We start from the raw sequence: 21838 nt of genomic DNA on the forward strand, positions 1-21838 counted from the left end.
TTTTTAGTTTGCTTCCAAAGAGACTTACAACACAACTTAGGCAATATAATGAACTGAATTTAATTTTATTTTAACCAATACACGTGTCCAGGGTGTACCCCGCCTTGTGCGGTATAGGCGGTTAAGCAGTATAGGTCCTAAGTGTGTGTTATCAGTATGTTCCCAGACAGGCTCCAGGCCTATACTACCCTATACAGGACAGGCGGCATAGAAGGTGAATGAATCATACACTGATAGAAGAGGGCCTGGTCTTAGATATGAATATGAAATATGATGTAATTTCTATAAATATAAAAAATTTTTAATTAAAAAAGTTTAATTTGAAAAATGAAAGAAATCATTGTATTATTATCGTTATTATTATGAAAACACAAACATGTGCGCGCACACCAGTGTAACACAGCTCGTGCACGTTACTCAGTAGAAACGCGGGGAAATTTTCACAATGCATTGCGCACTTCATGCAACATCCAATCAAAGAGCACGCTTTTTTGCCTGACACACATGACAACCAATCAGCGTTAGGCAGCAACTAATCTGACCAATAGGCAGTCGTGTTTACATTTAAGGCGTGTCTTACGTTTCCGGAAGTGTTCATCGCTGCTGCAGCTGCGGGGTAAAGTATACGTTTGTAAAGTATTTAAAACAATTAAACGGGTAAAGGCGTTCACAATAAACTAACATGCTTTAAATGTAACACTTTGGCATGTTTGTACGCCTGTAATGATTTCTTTGAAAGTGGAAAGTGTCGGGTTAGGAAGTAGCTGGAGAGCTAACACCAGTGCAACACTTATTTATTCAGTGTGTTTATGGTCACATTGAGGAGATCAGCTGGGGGGTTAAATACAGACACCTGTGCTCTATGTACTGGGAGGTTGCCATGACGACGACGACGATGATGGAGATCTTACTGTAATCCTTGATGAGTGTGTGTGTGTGTCTCCTCGGAAGGCCTGCATGGACGCGACCCAGCAGATCGAGGACTCTTTCTTCGGAGAGGAGGATGACTCTGATGAAGAGCACGAGGATGGGGAAGGAAAGGGTCAGAGAAGGCCACTGGCTGTACTGAAAGTGTTCAAGAACAACCACATCCCAGAGACAGGTGCACACTCAGCACTACACTGACAAATGTGTGTTTTTAACCTGGCATGCACTCAAAGTTTAAATGTTAAAGCAAATCTCCACTGTACATTAAATATGTTGGTGTTGGAAGTTAATGGATAGCACTGTCGCCCTTGCACCTCCAGGGTCCGGGTTCGATTCCCAGCTCGGGTCTGCGTGCATGGAGTTCGCATGTTCTCCAGATGCTCTGGTTTCCTCCCACAGTCTAAAGACATGCATTTAGGTTAATAGGTGTAGTGTGTGTGTGTGTGCGCGCCCTGCAATGGATTGGCACCCTGTCCAGTGTGTACCCTGCATCGTGCCCTGACTCCAGGCCCCCCGCAACCCTGTATACAGGATAAAACGGTATAGTCGATGAGTGTGTGATATTGGTATTGAAATGTCTTGCTCCTGATTACCTGCTAGCTGCTGCATTTAGAAAAGTCATCTGACAAGATACAGTGACATTTAATAAGATAATGTCCTTAAATGTACTTGCATTTACTATATGCACAAAAATATTTAGACAAACCTGTTAATTATTGAATTCTGGTGTTTCAATCAGGCCCCAGTAAATGGCAATCCTAATGCTTCAGCATACCAAGACATCTTGAACACTGCTCTACTTCCACATTTACAGTTTGGAAAGGCCCTTTTCGATACCAACATGACTGTGTATGACCCCAGTGCACTAAGCAAGGACTATAAAGACATGGTTTGATGAGTTTGATGTGAAAGAACTTAACTAGCTTGAATGCACAGAGCCCTGACCTCAACCTCATCAGACACTTTTAGGATTAACTGGAACAGAGGCCTTCTCGTCCTGACCTCATCAATGCTCTACAGAATAAATGGCCACGAATTCCCACAATCCACGATCTTGTGGACAGCTTTCCCAGAAGCGTAGAAGCTGTTTATAGCTGCAAAAGTGCAACCAACTCAATATCAAAGTATATGTACTCGAATACAGGTTTGGCCAAATAGTTCAAACACTTACCTTTTGCCTTTCAAAAACACAAGTGCTTAAATATTACAGCATCATATTTGTGCCATATTCCCAAGCAAACAATAAGATGTTCTGCAAACAGGAAGTGCTGTAACTGTTGTTTTTTTGCATTTTTAATGCATGCAAATTGTATTTTTTGCTTACACAAACCCTCTGTTTCTCACATTCGCTCAACATCTGAGCCCTGTGCTTGTTCAGCTGGCAGAGCGTGACATGTGGCACAAAACCAGCCAACCAGAGACTGAGAGAAGGTAAATTCTGACTGGGTGTTTTAGAAGGAGCCAAACAGAATTGACCTACTTTAAGTTTCTGACGGGCTGGTTTTGTAGCACGTTTGTCACAATTACATAAAAAAAAAAAAAATAATAATATTTGTTAAAAATACAGTCATACACGATACACGAGCTGATATGCAGTGAAATGCTTAGACGACGGCCTGTGACCTGTAAAAAAAGAAAAAAGAGGATTATTAATAGGAAATAAATATGGAATAAAATAAAAAATAAAATATAGAAAATAACTTTAGCTAAAGAAAATATATCTTTAGAGATAAAACAATATAAAATATAATAAAAACCTAGCTATACAAATACACACTATATAAAAAAAAAAAAACCCTAGCTGTACAAATACAGAAAAAAGTATTACTTTGTACAAATATAGAAACTTTAGTGTGAAGATGATAGTGGGACTTAAATAGAAATGTCTGGGGAGCGTGCTAATATGCATAAAAGTGTTTATGTGCAACGAGCAAAAATGAAATAGAAATATGTGTAAATGTTCATAAATGTGCAGGTGTGCCATGGTGTCTATAAACATTACATTACATTACCACCAACACTGGAAGCTAGGTGGTGCTGTGGCTTGAATCTAGGACCTTCCGAGCAGTAGTCCAATGCCTTAACCACTGAGCTACCCCTACCTACCCTGTCACGCTGGGCCAAATGTTGTGCGCAAAGAGCTTGAGTGAACAAAAATACTGTATGTATTAGGAATTAAAGCACAAAATGCCCATTAAGTAAATAATAACAAAATGTTCATGTGAATACGCGTTCTTAGGTTTTCTATCTGCAATATAATATATATAATGTGTGTGTATATGTATATGTGTATATAGATTGTTTAAGTAATATAATTAGCTTTGTTGGATCCCGTCCCATTGGTGGTCTAGTGCATGTGAAAGATGGTTGTCGGAGCTTATGAAATCGACCATGCTGGAGACTTTTTGCATAAGTGATGAACTGCACAGTTCTGTAAGATGGAAATAAGATACAGTTTTGATCATCCTGACACAGTAGAACATACTCACCCGACAAGAATCTTTTCCCGAACTCATCCGTTTGACACACATTTGATACGAACAATTTTACAAAAAGTGTCACGGTTACTGCCTGGAGTGATGAATAATAAATATGGAAACCTTCATGCAAATCCTTTAAAAAATGAAAAACAGTCTATTTAGGAAATTTATGCAGCAGCAGAAGAGCCAGAACAAAGCATAATAAAATTAAATCTAGTTTGAAAGCTAGAGAGTAAAAAATTTCTCTACTGTGGCATGAATAAAGGTATATCTTATCTTATTCTAGTCAGAGTTAGAATGAATTTAATGTGAGACTAACATGAATTTAATCTTTGGCTGTCCATTGTTGGTCTTAGGGTGAGCTTTACAGTAATAAAGGACAGGATAATGACTCTTGGCATTACATATCCTATGCGCATTTAATTACAATCAAAATGTTTGGCACATTGTGTTTGAAATGGCTGTCTAGAAGATTTAAAGCTACAGAGTAGAATTTTCAGAAATCAGCACAATGACTAAGCAGGCTGATGACTGTAGAGGTGTGAGTGAGACCTGCAAGCCAGCTGTAGCAGCAAAAATCGTGGCTGCGCAAGGTCTATGTGTAACCAAAAACAAGTTGTATATTTTCGCATAATTGTTCATTAAAGCCTTATTCCTTATTAAAACTTATTAAAGTTTACTGCACAACATGCATTTGCATTGGATTCTTTACAACATTTATTTAACTAGGGCTTTACAATTTGATAGAAATAACACGTGACATATTGTAATAAATAATACCTATTAAGTATTTAAAAAAATAAACAAATACTTAAATTATAGACAAACTCTAAAAAGTAGTAAGCCCCTTCCTGACTTTTTATTTGCGTAATTGTCACAATTGGATGTTTTAGTTGCTGAATTAAAAGAATTCTGCAACGAAGAGTGTGCCAAAATTCCTACAAAGCGATGTGAAAGACTCATTGGCAGTTATCACTAACACTTTATTGTTAGGTTATTAAGTTTAGGGGGCAATTACTTTTTCACATAGGGCCAGGTAGGTTTGAACAGCTTAAAAAATAGTTTTTGCCCTGAAATAACTGCAGAGGTCAATACTGTGATTTTCGATTTGTATTTGATTAACCTTTGAATTAATAAAGATGTATTATAGTGGGTAACTTCAACAACAAGTTTCTCTCTCCACCGTGTTTTCCACAGAGGTGCCTCTCTACCAGGGGGAGAACGTTTTGGGGAGAGACCCTACCTCTTGCTCGGTGCCGCTCCAAGCCCGTTCCGTATCCGGCCGGCATGCCGTCATCTCCGTCTCTGTGTTTGGTCCTAACGAACGTCATGCCCACAGTGAAGCCACGGAGGCCCTGCTGTGGGACCTGGGCAGTTTAAATGGCACTAGGAAGGGTCGGCTTAAACTGACCCCGCATGTACGATACGCGCTGACTGAAGGAGACGGCCTGGTGCTCGCTGATCTGCCCTGCCAATACGTCAGCCTAAAGAATGCAGACACGTCCACAGCTGACAATGGGAGAGAGAAAGCCAAGGGTCTGAAATCCGCTAGCAGCAGCTCAGGAGGAGGGGTGGGGACAGGAGCGAAGAATGCTGGGAAGAAGTGTGCGCTACCTCCTGTGCCCTTGTGGACTGAAGAAGCGAAAAGTGCTGAATCGGTACAGATGAGTCCCAAAAAGCCAGAGAGAACCCTGGTGCCTGAGTCTGACTCGGACTCTGATGGAGAGAGACATGGAAGAAGAGACAGGAAGAGGATTGTGGGTAAGTGAAGCGTGTAGCAAGCATGCATATGATTTATAATGTACTGTAAACAGACATGCATTCAGAGCATCTTTCTCGACCTCTTTTTTATTATTTTTTTTTTTTTTAAGTCTCCGATTCGGCTTCTTCTGACCTTTCCAGCCCAACGTGTTCAACATTCTTGTCCCCGGCAAACAAGGTCATTCCAGAAAGGTAACCAGCAGATTAGACACCATATTTGCTCTAACAGTGTGAAAACATGCTGTATGTACTCTGTGTGATGCTCTAGAGGTGAAGGAATAGCAAGTTGGCTACCATCACAGAGATGTTGCCATGGATAACATCATGGTTGATATATTTCTTATTGATGCAGATAACAGACTTGTCTTCCCTTCTTTCTCTATCTTTTTTACGCAGTGAGGATGAGAGCTCCATTACTCCGTCCTCAGCGCTAAAGGGTCGGTTTCTAAAGACGGGGAACGACACCAAAGTCTCATCAGACTCCCCTAAACCAGACCCTCTGCTCTTCAACATAGACAGCGATACGGACGTCGAGGATGAAGAGGAGGAAATGATGAAAGACGCACCAAAAACTATCACAGCAGAAGTGGGTGCTGTATCTCCTGCTGATCTGCATATGGACAGTGACACCGATGTAGAAGACGAGGACATTGAGAAGGCCAAGAGTGATCCCGAAGCTGTACCCGTGAAACAGGATGCAGTAAATCCAGCTGTTTTGAACATGGACAGCGATACAGATGTGGAGGACAACGAGCCCGTTAAAATGCACACCACGACGGTGCTATCTGGAGGTGAGGTGTCCCTAGAGGAGAAGAAAGAAACAAAAAGTAGTTCTGGTCAGCTCCATTTGGAGAGCGATACTGATGTAGAAGATGAAGATGATGTTCCTCGTATGCAAGACGCGAAACCGCCGACCAGCCATCTAGCTGAGTTCAACCTGAACAGCGATACTGATGTAGATGAAGATGAGACAACAAAAGGCGATGAGACAGAAAGCAAAGATTTGGAACCCAAATCTGTGGACAACATCAACGTTCCAGATGCCAAAATGTCACATGATCAGTCAGACAATGATACAGATGTGGAGGATGACGACGACACTGAGATCGGAACCCCCGCTGCAGCCAAGGTAACAGGAAAGTCTCTGACGCGTTCAGAGAACCAGACTGCTAATACAAGCAGTACAAACGCAGAGCATGACAGTCCTGTTCAAGGCGAGGCTCCGTTCAGGCTGGACAGCGACACAGACGTGGAGGAGGATGAAGACAAGGTGGAGGAGGATGAAGACAAGGTGGAGGAGAAAGAGCAGAGGGGTGCAGAATCAACAGTACAGGTTGTCCACTCCTCCACACCAAAAGGTGCAGGTGGGTTTATTTAAAAAAAATGTTCTTACACTCAAAACACGAGGGGTGTTCAAGTCAAACCGAGACTTTTGATTGCGCAGAATAGCAGTTATGAGAGTAAAAACTCCACTTTATTTCTCTATATAATCTCCTGCTACACTAATGCACTCATCCCAGAGTTTCACTAGTGCTTAGAAACTATCAAGGTAGAAAGTTTACTGACCACTTCGACTGGCCTCTCAGGAACTCCTTTATTTGACCCAAAGATGTGGAATTGTCTTTGCATATGTTTTTGCAAATAATCATATTTTAATATGTTGGAGTAAAATAATCTGCGATGAGGTGGGGTGGACCTAGTCTTTGAAGATTCAAGATATAGTGGAAAACCCCTGATACCCAAGACGCCTCCCAAATGTTAAAAAAAAATCCCTTTGGAGAAAACCTAATCATATCAATGAATGCAAATGTTTCTTTGCAAAATAAAATTGTCTCTTAACAGGTTTAAAAGTCATTCATTATGTGGAGCCCCCATTGGACAAGTCTGTTTAAATGAACTGTTACCATGGAAACAATAACATATAAGAAATGAACAAATACTTCTCAAGTTGTTATTTACCTGAAAACAGTTTGAGAATCGAGCAGCACTGTGGGTTTAACTTATGTGTGTGTGTGTGTGTGTCTTCCACAGGCGTGTCTGGAGAGGAGCTGGAAACACAAGCATTCCTCAGTCCGTCTCAGCTGTTCAAGCGTGAGTCATTCACATTCATCTCGGGTGATCAGACCACAAGTGGACAGTGTTAAATGCAGGTCTAAAAGCGAACGTGTCTTGTGATCTGATCACTTAATCACTCGGACCACTTGTAGAGGGGAAGCACGTGTCCGCGTGGCATTTCCTGTCGCCGTTTTATTCGTTTCCACAAATGAAGAGTCACTAGCATTGTAAGATTTGTGGAATCAACTGCATTGAATTTAGCTACTTTTATGTCGTTATATGAATTTAATCTGTAGATTAGTCCGACGTTTTCTTTTTTGTTTATAGACTCTTTCTTATCATACTGAAAATGAGCTCTGCCTGTTACTGTGTGTTAGGGGATTAGGCAATTAATTCGGATTTATGGCAGTGTGTAATAGTACCACATCATTTCAACACTAGGTACTAGTTAGTAACCCAGTGTAAGGCTCCATCCAGTGATGAAATCTGCAAAGCACTTTTTTTCAGTCGCTCCGGGTAAGAGTGTCCGCCAAATGCCTAAATGTATAGCCAAAAGTATGTGGACACCTGACTGTCGCACCCACAAAGTTGGAAGTGCACTAATTGTATAAGATTATTATTTATATATATATATATATATATAATAAATAAAAATATTGTTAATATTTTAATTTAATATATGGGTCTAAAGCTAAATTAGTTCCTGCATGATATTTGCACGACAGATCGAAGAAACAGGTTTTAGAACGGCAAGCACATACGGGAGTGATTGTCATGCGTCTGTATACTTCTGGTCATTTAGTGTATTTTAAGAAATGCATTGCATTAAAAAATATTGTGGCATTATTATTGAATGATGATGGCCTTGGATACAACTTCTAATTCAGTGGGGTTTTTTTTTCGTGATTTTATTCTTTACATTCTAGCACAATACTGGAGATTTTAAAAATAAAAAAATTAAATAACATGTATGGCATTAGGTAATTAACCGACTACAACAACAACAGTCAGTTGTTATTTTAAGACATGAAGGTCAGCTGTTCTGGAGCAGTTCGTGCTAGAACAGTATTGTCAAGTGCCTTTGCAAAACCCATTAAGCACTTGCACGAACTAGTCAAGAACAGCTGACATTTATACCAGATATCGATATCGACTGTTCAGAGGAGATCATTGCATATTATGGATGCCTTTAGCATTGTTTTGCAATGTAGAAAGAATTAGAAGGGGTGACTGGTAGGGTATTTCTTTAGGTTTTAAGTGTTGTGGCGTACTGTACTGTATATTCAGGTGTTGCAAAGCTCTGATAAAGGAAACTGTATAACCTGATGTGTGAGAAGGTGGGTGGGAAGAAGCACTCTTCAGAACTGAAAAGTGAACTTTTTCTTATTTCTGCTGAGTGTTGAGAGCGTGCTTCTTTGAAAAATAAAGTCAAGACTCTGTAGCACGCTCTCAACACTCAGCAGTAATAACAAAAAGTTCACCACTTCAGACTCCTGGTGTGCATGTGTTACGTGTGACCTCGGCCACTCTATTTCTCCCTCTTCTCTACTTTACCACATTTTTGCTTTTTTTTTTCCCATAGGGCCGACCATGCAAACATCAGTTAACTTGCTATGCTCTTACAAAGGTGAAAGTCTTGCCTCCTATCCGCTTCCAGTACACCATTTAATTTCTTGTCTTGGTCTCTTTCTCACTCATTCAGGGCCGGGTCTGCCCTCTCTCCTTCACCCGTCTGTCTCCCCTGGAGGTATCATTCACCCAGATGATGACTTTGCTGTGGCTGAAACTCAGTCCTTTGTGTGCGATGCCGCTCAAGTCGATGCCACTCTAGACGAGACGCCTCAGTCGCTGGATGGCCCCGAATCTCGGCACTCACATGGAGCCTCATCCTTCCAGCTGAGCCTTTCAGACAGCAGCCATCAGTTGCCAGAAGCTGCTGAGCACGATGGAGAACCTGCAGAGGAGGAATGGCAGCTGCAGGCAACTCAGTTATACGGTAATTACAACTATCATGTCCTTCAGCCAGCATGAAAAACAGTACTGAAGCCAATGCTTCAGGATTTTAGTGCAGGCATGGCAGTCATAAGTTTAATAATCTTGCTACACAGTAATACCAAATAACGCCACACGGTGGCACTTCCTGTTTTGATGGGGTAGATTATAGTTGAAAGTGTGTTTAGAGGAATTTTTTTTGCCATGTGCCCTGTGATGGCTTGGCACCCTATACCTCTCTCCACCATGTTAAGGCTTATGGTTGCTGAAATTATTTAAGTATAGCAGTTAAATAAATGAGTAGTTGCGTCAGATCTAAATCAGACTGTAAATGAGTGCTTTATTAAAGACTTTTCTGATAAATTCATTAATCCTTTTTCCAATATTAACTATTGACTGCGAGCTTTTAAATATCAAGTCGGGTATTAAGTCGCACAGACTAGTTTTGCTGTGTGGCAATAGAGTGTAGTAGGTGGAGAGTATCAAATTTAACATTTTGCCAAAAGTTGTTGATAAATACTTTATTATCCTGAATCTTCAACAGAATTGAGAGAGTTTTAATCCTAAACATTGTTTTAAATAACTTTAATGAACTCTGTTCAAGCTGGTTACTCCAGTTATAATAAAAAAACATGCCTTTTTTTTTTGTTGCTATGTTCCTGCCCTGGAAAACTTATTTAGGGGTGCAGAGACATCCTGGTGTCAGAATGAGTATGAGGATTTCCTCTTTCGTACTCAGACACTGAATCCTAATTTAAATATTTTTAAAATTGCATTTTGATGTACTTTTTTTATTTTCCCACACTGGCCATACCTCAGGAAACGGACATGATAGATAATAAACCTGGTATCAAAATAAAGCTTATTGAACTAGGAATCTAAAAATACTCTCAAATTTGAATCTGATTTTCAAATTTTAGGACATTTAGAGTGAGATAATTTAAACAATAATAATAATAATGTTGATTTATTAAAAAAAATTTGTCTTTTTGTTTTTACTTTTATTACTGAATCTATTCTCATTCAATTATTAGTGTGCAAAGAGCTTTTTTAGGAATAATGTTAGGCTTTTATAATTAAAAATATTTTCATATATTTATAGGTACTTTATAATTCCTCCAAGTTCTTTTTTTAGTGTTAATATCGTCATACTGTATCTTATAATGAAAAAATTATATAGATTTTTTTCAGAATATGATGTCATTATTATCATAAGAATAATATCTTCATTATCTTGAAGTGGTAGAAAATAGTAAAATAAAGAAATCCCCTAGGTTATGATTAATATATGTATTAGGAAATTCTTAGCATTTGAAAAGTATGTTACATGTAACACAGATTTGTTCAGTACATGGAGTTTCTCTCTACTTGTTCAGCATGCTTGGACTCGAATGGTGATTAACTTATAAATGATGTGTCCTGGAGTGTGGTATTTTAATTAAGAGCCTTTTTTTTTCCTCAGCATGAGCACTAAACAGCTCTTGCATTTATGCACTGCTCCTATTTCCAGACATTTCTCCTGTTATGAGTCACCAGGTTGGCTTACATTGTTTATCCTGCTTGGGCATTACTATTCAAGTAGGATAAATATGTCATGAATGTATAACTTGCATTTCTGTATGTTGCACTGTACGGCATTACATTTCATTAATAATCTTGAACCAAAATTTCAAAAACAACTACTAAAATGATTATGGCTGTCAATATTAACGCATTTTTATATATGAAAATTATATTATATTATATTTTTTTGAGCACAAATTAATATGATGTCCATATTTGACCCTAATGGCTTCCCATAATCGCAGCGCGGTTACCCGGCTGTGTGTAATAATGGTACGTTTAACTTGGATTATAAGATGATTGAGGAAACATCACCAGGTGTACTGAACTATTTTTACAAAAATACATTAAACATAAGATGTGGGAGTGGTGGCTCAGGTGGTTAAGGCTCTAGTTTGATAAATTTCGGATTTGAGAATCCGGGTTCGAGGCCTGCCATCGGTAAGTTGTCACACCCATACTACCCAGGAACTGCATGCAGTGCTGCTCCAATACGAGAGGTTTTAATTTAACATTTGTTCAGTCTTAATGTTTGAGATATTATAATACTGCATAATCTGTTTTCTCTAACCAGTTTGTCTGCATGTTTATAATACAAGTAAATCTGAGTATTTTAACATTATGTTCAATCGTGATTAATCACAGACTGCAATTAACTAGATAAAATTTTTATCGAGCACTAAAATAATCCAAAACAGTGTATAAATTGTAGAGAATTCCTTTTGTTTTCGCATTTACTGCCCAGTTACATTTTCTCATCAAGTTAATAGTACATTTTACTCCTTGCTAACCGTGCTGTTATTATCATCTATGTTTTATAGAGGGCAGTACTAAAGCTGGGGAAATACAGGATCTGGACTCTACGCAGGCGTATGTTTGTGCGACAGACCAAGAGGAGGAGGAGGACGATGGAGAAAAAGATGAGGAGGAACAGGCGACGAAACCACTGGACACTCAGAGCTATTCCAACATCCACACTGCTGAAACTCAGCTCATCAAACCCAGAGCGCTGAATGAAGATAACAGTGATCGTGACACTAATGAGGAGGTTGTCGCTAGCGAACCGGAAATAAAGGCCAAGGAGGATGTCAGCGACGAGATGCAAGTGGATTCGCATCTCTCCACTGCAGACACTCTGCTGATCGTCAGGAGCCCGAGGCAGGAGGAGCACACTCAACCCTACGCATTCCTCGCTGCCCAAATCCAGAAGGGACAGGAAGAGACAGAAAAGGAGGAGCACGAGAGCAGGGATTTAGGAGATAGAGAAGATCAGACAAATGAGGGAGAAACGGCTCAGGAAGAAGAAAGAACAGGGATAGAAAAGGAGAATGAACTGACGAGAGAAGAGGACAAGAAGGAACGGGGTGAGAATGAAAGAGTAGAAAATGATAATGAAGTAGATGATGCACAAACACAGCTTACTGAGGCTGGTCCTATTGTCGAAATACTGCCTATGTGTGAGGAAGAAAAGGGACAGGAGGAAAAGCAGATGAATGAATGTAGATCAAGCAGAGGAACACGGCCTGCTCATGTTGAGTCAAGACAGTCTCTCGAGCCTGATGATCACACTCGTCTCGCTATTGCGGAAACACTGCTAATGTGTGAGAAAGAGGACGAACAGGATAAAGAACAGTTGAATGAACCTTGCTCAAGCAGAGGAACGCAGCCTGCTCACATTGAGTCCACACAACCTCTCGAGTCTGATGATCACACTCATGTCGCTACTGCAGAAACACTGCCTTTGTGTGAGGAAGAAGAGGAACAAGAGGAAGAGAAGAATAAACCTAGGAAAAGCAAAGGAGCTGGCAGGAAGAGACAGACTGCTAAGGTTGAGACAATTCAGCTTGTCGAGTCGAATAAAGTCACCCGTGTGAGCGTTGCTGAGACGCAGCCTATGTGTAAAGAGGATGAGGAGGGACAGGAGGAAGAGCAGCGAAACGAAACCACTTCTACTAGGAGATCCAGCACGAGGAGACAAGGTGCTAAGACGAAGCCTCATGTTGCCATTCCTGAAACTCTTCCACTGTGTGAAGAAGAGGAGGCACAGGAGGAAGCGCCACCGAGCGAAGTCGTATCTGGTAGAAAATCCCGCCGAGGAAGGCAGACTCCTAAAGTCGAGACCGCACAAGCCAACGAACCCGATTCTACTACTGATACAGTGAAGATGGAAGAAGAGGAGGAAGTGCAAGACAGCAGGAGGAACCTGAGAGGAAAAGAACGAGGAAGAGCAGCATCTGGAAAGGTTAAAGGTAAAGGAAAAGTTGCTGCAGGGAAAGAGAAGAGAGGAAAGAGAGGACAAATGGAGCAAGAGGAGGACAGCGAGGAAGAGGTCGAACGAGGGAACAAGGGAAGAGGAAGAAAAAGTCTGAGGCTGAAATCTAAAGATGATGACGAGGCCAGACTTGAGCTAATGGAAGCAGGAAATGAAGAAATGGATCATGTAAAAAAGCAAGAGGAAGAAGAGGAAAGTAAGAGACTACAGATAGAGAAGAAGAAAGAAGCTAGAGATCAGCTAGAAAGAGAGAGGAAGGAAAGAGAAGAGAGTGCAAGATTGAAGAAGGAGAGGGAGGAGAGAGAAGAACGTGAAAAGATGGAGCGATTGGAGAGAGAGAAGAGGGAAAGAGAAGAGAAAGAGATGAAAGAAAGAGAGGAGATGGAAAGGTTGGAAAAAGAGAAGCAACTGGAAAAAGAAAGGAGAGAACAAGAAGAAAAGGACCGATTAGAACGAGAGAGGATAGAAAAGGAAAATAGGGAAAAAGAAGAACAAGAGAAGCTAGAAAGGATGATGAGGGAAAGACAAGAGCTGGAGAAAGAACGGAAAAAACAAGAAGAAAAGGACCGGTTAGAAAAAGAGAGGATAGAAAAGGAAAATAGGGAAAAAGAAGAAAAACAGAGACTAGAAAGGGCGATGGCGGAAAGACAAGAGCTGGAGAAAGAAAGGAAAAAACAAGAAGAAAAGGACCAGTTAGAAAAAGAGAAAAGAGATAGAAATGAAGAAGAGAAAAAATTAAGAGAAGAGAAAGAAAAACAAGAAATTGAGCAAAATGAGAAGGAAAAAAAGAGTAAGGACGATAGAGAGAATATGGACAAGGAAAAAGAAAGAAGACCAGCACCAGGAAAACGAAAAGCAGGGCTGCAAAGAAGGGGGAAAAAAAGCAAGAAAGAGGAGGATCAGGAATTGGAAGAAGAAACTAAAGAAGGACTGGAGACTAAACAAGAACTGAGTAAGATGCAAAAAGAAGAATGTGAAGAAGGGAAGAGCAAAAAGCAAGAGCAGGATGAACATGCTGATGGTGACAGCAAGACCAGACGAGGTCGACGCACTACCAGGAAATCTGTTGCGCCCCCTGCTGGTGCGGAGGACGAAGGCGGTCCAGCTAAAAGAACTCGCTCGCGGTCCAACTCCTCCAACTCTGTGTGTTCAGAGCAGTCCGCTCAGGAAAGCTTAAATGGAGGAAGAGGGGAAAGGAGGAGAACTGCTGAAGAAGAGAATGACAAAGTCAGGGCATCAGGGAGAAGAAGAAGAACTACTACCACAGCACCATCTAGTGAAAAGGAGGAAATAAAGCAGGCTTCTAACTCTCGCTCCAATTCCAGAAGCTCTGAGAGATCTAGCAGCAGCGCAGCCACTCCGAGCCGAGGAAGAGGAAGGAAAAAGAGTGTGAAAGTGGAATTGCCGGAGGAGGAGGAGAGGGAGCAGTCGGCAGCTGTGGGGAGAGGAAGAGGAAGAGGAAAAGGAAGAGGTGGGAAACTTCCTGGTGGAAATTATATTAAAGAAGATGCGGCAGAGAAGACTGAGGTTATGGTTGTCGCTGAGGATGGTGTTACGTGCCAAAGCAGCAGCAGGGGGCGTAAAAGAGGTGTGGATGTTTCTATGCTGATGGAAGAAACTCCTCAGCCGACCCCTAAAACCCCTCGCCGCTCTCTTACAGGACAGACACACAAGGTAGAACATGTATATGCACTTCTTTCCTTCTTCAAATCTGAGTAGCAACAAACTGACAGAAGGCAAATCATATATTAAGTATTAACCCTGCATGCATGTGCAATGGCAACATTTAGGCAATATTATAAAAGAAACAAAATAATTATGAAGGCTTAAAACTGTATATAAGAAATGACACAATAGTAGAACAATCCATTGATGTAGAATTCTCTCTCGCTCCTTTGCAGGTTCTGTTTACAGGAGTAGTGGATGAGGATGGGGAGAAGGTGGTGGTGCGTCTGGGTGGAGGTTTGGCGAAAGGCGTGGCTGATATGACTCACCTGGTGACCGATAAAGTCCGGCGTACTGTGAAGTTCTTGTGCGCCGTGGCCCGGGGAGTGCCGATCGTTACCCCTGACTGGCTAAGCAAGGTGAGGGATTTATTAAGGTTTGAGCTTAATCCCAAGAATAACAGCAACGTATTAACATTCTTAGGTGCTTAACAGTCCTCTAAAATGCCAGAATATTAAACTGGTTCAGCAATGCATCTGAAAGCTGATACTATCTAAATTAGGCAACACTAACACAGAGTAAAAAGGCAGATCTTCTGTGCCTGGATCGTTGTTTTCCACAGCACAGTGTGTCACAATAACTCCATTTACATAAACAATGTGTCTTAAATCTGATGAAAGTCATTCCAGTTAGAGATTCTACCCTGACTGATTATGTGGACGCCGATCTGATGAGAGGTGCATTTTATATATGGTCAAATTTATTTAATTAGAATATGACTTCATTTGACGTGTATAAATTGTCTTGCTTACTGTAACACACGTAATCTGCCAAGAAACATAAAAGCAGAATAAGTAGTTGTAATTTTCTAAAACGTTGATGTTAGGTTTGGCTTCCCATCTTTGGCACTGTGTGAAATCCCAGGTTCTGCATTATGATTTGTTAGAAGAATTCTGACTCGTATAAGATTGGTTAGAGCCTTTAGGGTTTTTTCACATTAGGATCGGATCTGGATTGTTTTCGAGAACACTTGACCCCAAAGTCTGGTTCATTTTGATCAGTGAAAACACAATCGTTCCGCGCTCGAGAGCCATGCTTAAGTCCGCTGGGAGTCTCGAGAACAATGCAGCGCATTCAGGCATGGATCAAATCAGACATGGGAGCCAGTCATACATGAGAACGGAAGTAGATTGCCGTTCAGACGATACACCCTCAGTCCTGTCAGTCTCCTTCAAAATCTTCGGATGTGCGTAGCACACTTATCTCAACTTTTGACTTGCACAGCCATAGCTAATATAGGAGGCACACAAGAGCATTACTCTTGACATTTTTTCCAAAATATCAATAAAATTAGGCATAGTTAACTTCCTTATTATCTTACTGTATTGTGTTTAATGGCAAATCACAAACCAAGCTGTTACATACCGCCACATGCTGTATCAGAGAATGTAAATACGCAACCGTACCAGAGAATGGAGAACAAAAATAATGTGAACGCTTACCTGCGGGGGAGAAGCAACCATTCTTGGGCATGGTAAAAAAACAACAAATCGTGTCTAATGTGTGAAACCATTAACTACGTGGGACAAAAGTAAAGATTGATGAAAGAGAGATGTTCTTATGGAGTTTATCAATCAGACATGGAAGTAAAAATTTCCTCCTGGTTATCGTTCTCTCCATGTGGGGCAAACATGCACAGAAATGATGTATTTTTTCCTATAAGAGAGAAATGATCAGATCAAGTGTTTACATTGCAAATTTTTTCCTATTGAACAGATTATCAATAGTTTACACCATCCCTCTCTTTCCCAATGAAAATGATTTCCGATCCACCAGGCAGACTTCTTTGATTGAATGTTTACATGCACAGATTTATTCTGATTGGACTACAATCTCAATTACTAGTGGAATACTAACTAACGGTCCATGTAAAGGCACCTAAAGAAAGGCTGTTAGAATTAGAAGCTGCAAGTAGGTATGAATATTTAAAAGTAAAGCATTATCACAATATCTGTTTACCATATTCGCCCGCCAACTTTCAGCACCAATGGTTGTTTGAACGTAAATTTCTAGCTCATATTGAAAATTAATGACCCTAAGCTACTTTGTTGCAATGCCATTAATGCCTTATTTACTGGTGTGAACACAGCTCAAAACAATGCTTCCTTCACATGCAGCACTGCATGTTTTCAAACTGCTATTTCACAACGCTCCCAGATGCCCACAGTTGCTCGGTGTTGCTTTAATGTTCCCACCCAGAGAACAAGACCCCTCTATTTTGGACTGCCAGCTCTGGGTGGCTATGGCATCATCAGAATTCAAACTTGTGATCTCTTGAGAATTATATGAGAACTCGAAAAACAACATGGCAATAAAGACTTCTAGAAGCTGACGCAACTGTTTTGAGTGCACCAGAAACCAGCATCTTTGTTCCATTTATTTCAACGACATGTCTGTGTATTATAAATAAAAAAGTCGCCAGTTCAGATGGGTCAAATTATTGGGCGAGAAAAAAACTAAGGAGACTGAAATTACTGGAACTGGGTTAAGAACTCAACACGTTATGAAAAACCTGTAAGGATAGTTGCTGAACCATCGACTGTAAGACAACTGGAAGAAATGTGGTTCACATCTATGAAGTTTTATTTTACTACACTAATGGAACACATTATGTTCTGTAATCTGTGCTTGAATTAGAGTATTTTACTTCTTTTGCCAGGCAGCGCATGAATAACCATCCCTTTCATTTATAAAGTGCTAAATATATATATGAATGAAATGAAACACGCCTCCGAGTGGCGCAGTGGTAAAGCGCTCGCCCTATCATCCGGAGGTCGCTGGTTCGAACCCCGGGTGATGCTGTTTTCCTCTCACAGCCGGAGGCACAGAGAGAGCTGATTGGCCGAGCTCTCTCAGGGAGGAGGGACGAGAGGTACTTGTGCTCCCACATTAGTCACGGCGCTACAGCCAATCAGGGGCGTCTGTGAGCTCGCGCACACGGAAGGAGCGGCTAGCGCTTTCCTCCAAGTGTGTTACTCCGCCCCTAACGGTGCGTGAGCGAGCAGTTCGAAAAGATGCGGTCGGCTCGCGTCACGTGGTTCGGAGGAAACACGGGATAGCTTTCGTCCTCCCGACTGAGTGGTTGTAGTAGCCTTGATGTGTGTGGGAGCCCCCTAGTGATGGGGAGTAATTGGCCACGACTAGATTGGGGAGAAAATCGGGGAAAAAAAGAACTGGACAGGACTAAATTTATATAAAAAAAAAAAATGAATGAAATGAAACACTGGCCAATTTAGTGTTGGAGGTTTCATGGCTAAATTTGACCAGCCAGGTGGCCAATCTTCATTTATTGCACATTGCAATTGTAAGAGCAGAGTGTGAAGGTTTATTTAGCAGAGTAATAGCACAGTTTTGCTTAAAATATTGCACCGCACACAACATTATTCGTGAAATATCAGAGTTCAAAATAGGATTAAATTGTTGGTGCACCTCGATGGCGCATCTGTGACCAAGACAGAAAGTCTTTGTGATGTATTAAGAGCCATGGTATCCAGGGTAATGTCAGCATACCACCAAGAACTACATCCAACAGTAGTAACTGTGGACACAGGAAGAAGCTATCTGAAAGGGATGTCTGGGTGCTAACCCGGATTATATCCAAAAAACAACCACAGCTGCCCAACTCACTGCAGTATTAAATGTGCACCTCAACTCTCCCTGTTTCCATCAAAACTGTTCGTCGGAAGCTCCACAGGGTCAATGTACATGGCCGGGCTGCTATAGCCAAACCTTTGGCCACTTGTTCCAGTGCCAAATGTCAGTTTCAATGGTGCCAGCAGCGAAAATCTTGGGCTGTGGACAATGTGAAACATGTATTGTTCTCTGATGAGTCCACCTTCAATGTCTTTCCCACCGGGAGAGTTACAGTGTGGAGAAGCTCCAAAGAAGCGTACCACCACTGCTGCATGCCCAGACTGAAGCATGGTGGATCAGTGATTGTTTGGGCTGCAGTATCATGGCATTCCCCAGGCCCAATACTTGTGCTAGATGAGCGGGTCACTGCCAAGGACTACCGAACCATTCTGGAGGACCATGTGCACCCAATGGTTCAAACATTGTGTCCTAAAAGCAGTGCCGTGTATCAGAATGATAATGCACCAAAATAAACAGCAAGACTGGTGACAGAGTGGTTTGATAAACATGAAAGTGAAATTGAATATCTCCCATGGCCTGCACAGTCACCAGATCTAAATATTATTGAGCAACTTTGGGATGTTTTAGAGGAGTGAGTCAGGAATCGTTTTTTCTCCACCAGCATCACATAGTGACCTGGTCACTATTCTGCAAGACGAATGGCTCAAAATGCCTCTGGCCACAGTGCAGGGCTTGTTTCTGTCATTCCCAAGACGAATTGATGCTGTATTGACCGCAAAAGGAGGCCCTACACCATACTAATGAATTATTGTGGACTAAAACCAGGCATTTCAGTTTCATCATAGAGCCCTATTTTTTATGTAATTTGTTTTAGCTGAATCAGAATTGCTCACCTCTACTTCAACAGTGGTTTTAACTGGTTTCTAAACAGTTTTCTCTCTCTCTCTCTCTCCTTCACATCATGCCCATTTTTATAGTGTGGTAAAGCTGGAAGCTTTCTCTCACCTAATGGATTCTTAGTAAAAGACACAGAGCAAGAGAAGAAGTTTAACTTCAGTCTGCAGGAGTCACTGAGAGTAGCCAGCTCCCAGCCGTTATTACAGGTACGTGCTCTCTTCCATCATCTTCAACTTTCCGGCACGAGTGTTCTGAATCATTTGCACCAGAAACAGATTTGTGTAAGACTGTTCTCAGGAAAGCAGAGACGCACTAACATGGCTGTGCTGAAACTACAAGCCGCGCTAGCTTATAGCCTGTTGCTGTATACTTGTACAAATGACTGTATTTGTGTATATAGTATATTGATTCTAAGCACTTCTTAAATATTTATGGAGCTTACTGATGTGATGGAGTATGATGACCTACGCAGTATATTTCTCCAACAGGGCTATGAAATCCATGTCACGCCCTCTGTGAAGCCTGAGCCGGCTCATATGAAGGAAATAATCACCTGCTGTGGGGCGCGCTTTCTTCCCAAAATGCCCTCTGCTCGCAAGGTAACAGCATGCACACACACACACATTCACACCTGCATTTACTAACACTACTAAATATATCGCAGCAACTTTTTATTTTTAGCGTTCGTTCACCTGTACACACTTGCAGCTATTAACGATTCAACAACAAATCCCTGAAAACAAAACAGCCCAGTATCGGAATCCACTCATCATATTTCTGCCACTAACTGTATATCCCAGTTGCTTTCTTAATGTGTTGTTGACTCGGATGTCTCTTTCTCTCTATATCTGTGCCAGGCTCAGACGGTGGTGGTGGTGTCGTGTGAAGAAGACGGAGCACTGTGTGAAAGAGCTCGGAGTTTGTCCTTTCCTGTGGTCAGCGCAGAGTTTCTGCTGACCGGCATCCTACAGCAAAAAGTGGACTTGCAAACACACGCGCTCTCTCTTTCACCTGCTGCCGCAGCGACCAAACCTGTCCCCCGCAGCCGTGGAAAGTAGGCTCTGGGCTTTAAACACCCCTGCGGAGTCAACTCCTTCGAGGGCCAGTGTTTCCTCAGAGCACTTACCAAAAGCTACTAACGACCAATCATCCTTTTGCAACTCTGAGTCATTTTTAACTTACACTCTTAGTGAACTGTATCTTTCCTCGTTGCTGTGTTCGTAGCCTTTAACATGCATTTTTTACCTGGAAAGATGAAAACTAGTGTACTTTTTAAAATATGATTTAATAGTACATATAAATGGACCCTGATTACTTTTTAGTGTAAAGCTTTAAAGGTTAGAAAACTAAAAAAAGACTAAATAAAAACTTTGCTATCATCAGTTTTCCAACTGACCCCTTTGTAAAATTCTCACTTATCGTCTACTGTATACTGATTTATTCTGTATACAGGATTGTGAGAGTCTGGCGTCTATCCCAGGACGCACAGCGAGGTACACCCTGGACGGGGTGCCAAACCATTGCAGAGCACACAAACACGTACACTCACCCTCTTATTCACACCATCGCTGTTTGAGCGTAGCAAAAAAAACAGGGGGCACATGCATTTAAAGGAAAATGTGACATAACAGTAGCTCATACTACTCCACACCAAGCACAGGAAGAACATGCAAACTCCATGCACACATACCCAAGGCGGGAATCGATCCCAGGCCCTGGAGGTCCAAGGCGAGGAAAATGTATCATAATCTGACGTAACAGTGTCATCAAACTTATTCGCCACTTTTCGCCATAAGTGTAATTAAGGCATTGTCACAGCTGCACCCACTCATTCATCGTCTATGCTGCTTTATCCTGTATAAAGGGTCGCAGGGGGCCTTGAACCTATCCCTCCCAGGAAACTTGGGGCATAAGGCGGTGTACACCCTGGACAGGGTGCCAATCCATTGCAGGGCACACACACACACACAGACACACACAATGGGCATTTTGTGAACGAAAATTAGCCTAATTTGCAGTTCTTTGGAGTGTGGGAGGAAACACACCAAGCATGGGGAGAACATGCAAACTCCATTCACACACAGAGATGGGAATTGAACTTGGCTGGGATTCGAATCCGGACCCTGGAGGTGCATGGCGGCTGGGCTAATCACTACACCACCATTGGAAAATGCCAGTTAGGCTAATCTTTGGACTGTGGGAGGAAACCGAAGGACCCGGAGGAAACCCACCAAGCACATGCAACCTCCATGCACACAGACCACGAAGTGGGAGTCGAACCCTGGTTCTGGTGGTGCATGGTGACCGTGCTAACAAATAAAATGTTGAATATAGTTATTATATTTCACAGCTGAATTAAACATGTGAATAAACATTTCTAAGCTGCTATGATGTTTGCCTGACTCTTTTTTTTTTTTTTAACTAGTCAGAGTGTACAGTAAAAACATGAATTATAAGAAGAAGAATTCGAAGTGAAGTAATCCGAGTGCTCTTTTGATCATATCGAGCGCGCACCGTTAGTGCTGTAGGGCGGGAAATCCGGGCTGTTCCGACCTCGCGCGAGCGTCTCCGA

At 41.6% G+C, this 21838-nt stretch overlaps 1 protein-coding gene across 2 annotated transcripts; it reads left to right on the forward strand.

The window, feature by feature from the left end:
• Window positions 1-581: 581 nt before the first annotated feature.
• On the forward strand, window positions 582-21652 carry mdc1 (mediator of DNA damage checkpoint 1). 2 transcript variants are annotated; one of them, XM_053494633.1, is made up of 12 exons: window positions 582-616; window positions 952-1102; window positions 4605-5168; window positions 5279-5360; window positions 5565-6532; window positions 7200-7259; window positions 8926-9219; window positions 11600-14724; window positions 14952-15134; window positions 19347-19472; window positions 19755-19865; window positions 20124-21652. In XM_053494633.1, exons 2-12 carry the CDS (start codon window positions 958-960, stop codon window positions 20322-20324), a joined length of 5859 nt encoding a protein of 1952 aa, XP_053350608.1. In that variant the 5' UTR covers window positions 582-616; window positions 952-957; the 3' UTR covers window positions 20325-21652. The 2 variants fall into 2 exon arrangements, with proteins under 2 accessions (XP_053350608.1, XP_053350609.1); XM_053494634.1 differs by having other exon boundaries at window positions 5565-6526.
• The last annotated feature ends 186 nt before the right edge of the window (window positions 21653-21838 follow it).

The sequence above is a fragment of the Clarias gariepinus genome, chromosome 4, assembly GCF_024256425.1.
Source record: "Clarias gariepinus isolate MV-2021 ecotype Netherlands chromosome 4, CGAR_prim_01v2, whole genome shotgun sequence".
NCBI classification, from domain to species: Eukaryota; Metazoa; Chordata; class Actinopteri; order Siluriformes; family Clariidae; genus Clarias; species Clarias gariepinus.

What these genes read in the sequence shown, in the direction of transcription:
- mdc1 (XM_053494633.1), top strand. Translation starts at nt 958, where the DNA reads ATGGACGCGACCCAGCAGATCGAGGACTCTTTCTTCGGAGAGGAGGAT. An exon ending in AGACAGGAAGAGGATTGTGG is followed by an intron (nt 5,169 to 5,278) that starts GTAAGTGAAGCG and finishes TTTTTTTTTAAG; the next exon opens with TCTCCGATTCGGCTTCTTCT. An exon ending in AAATGCCCTCTGCTCGCAAG is followed by an intron (nt 19,866 to 20,123) that starts GTAACAGCATGC and finishes TATCTGTGCCAG; the next exon opens with GCTCAGACGGTGGTGGTGGT.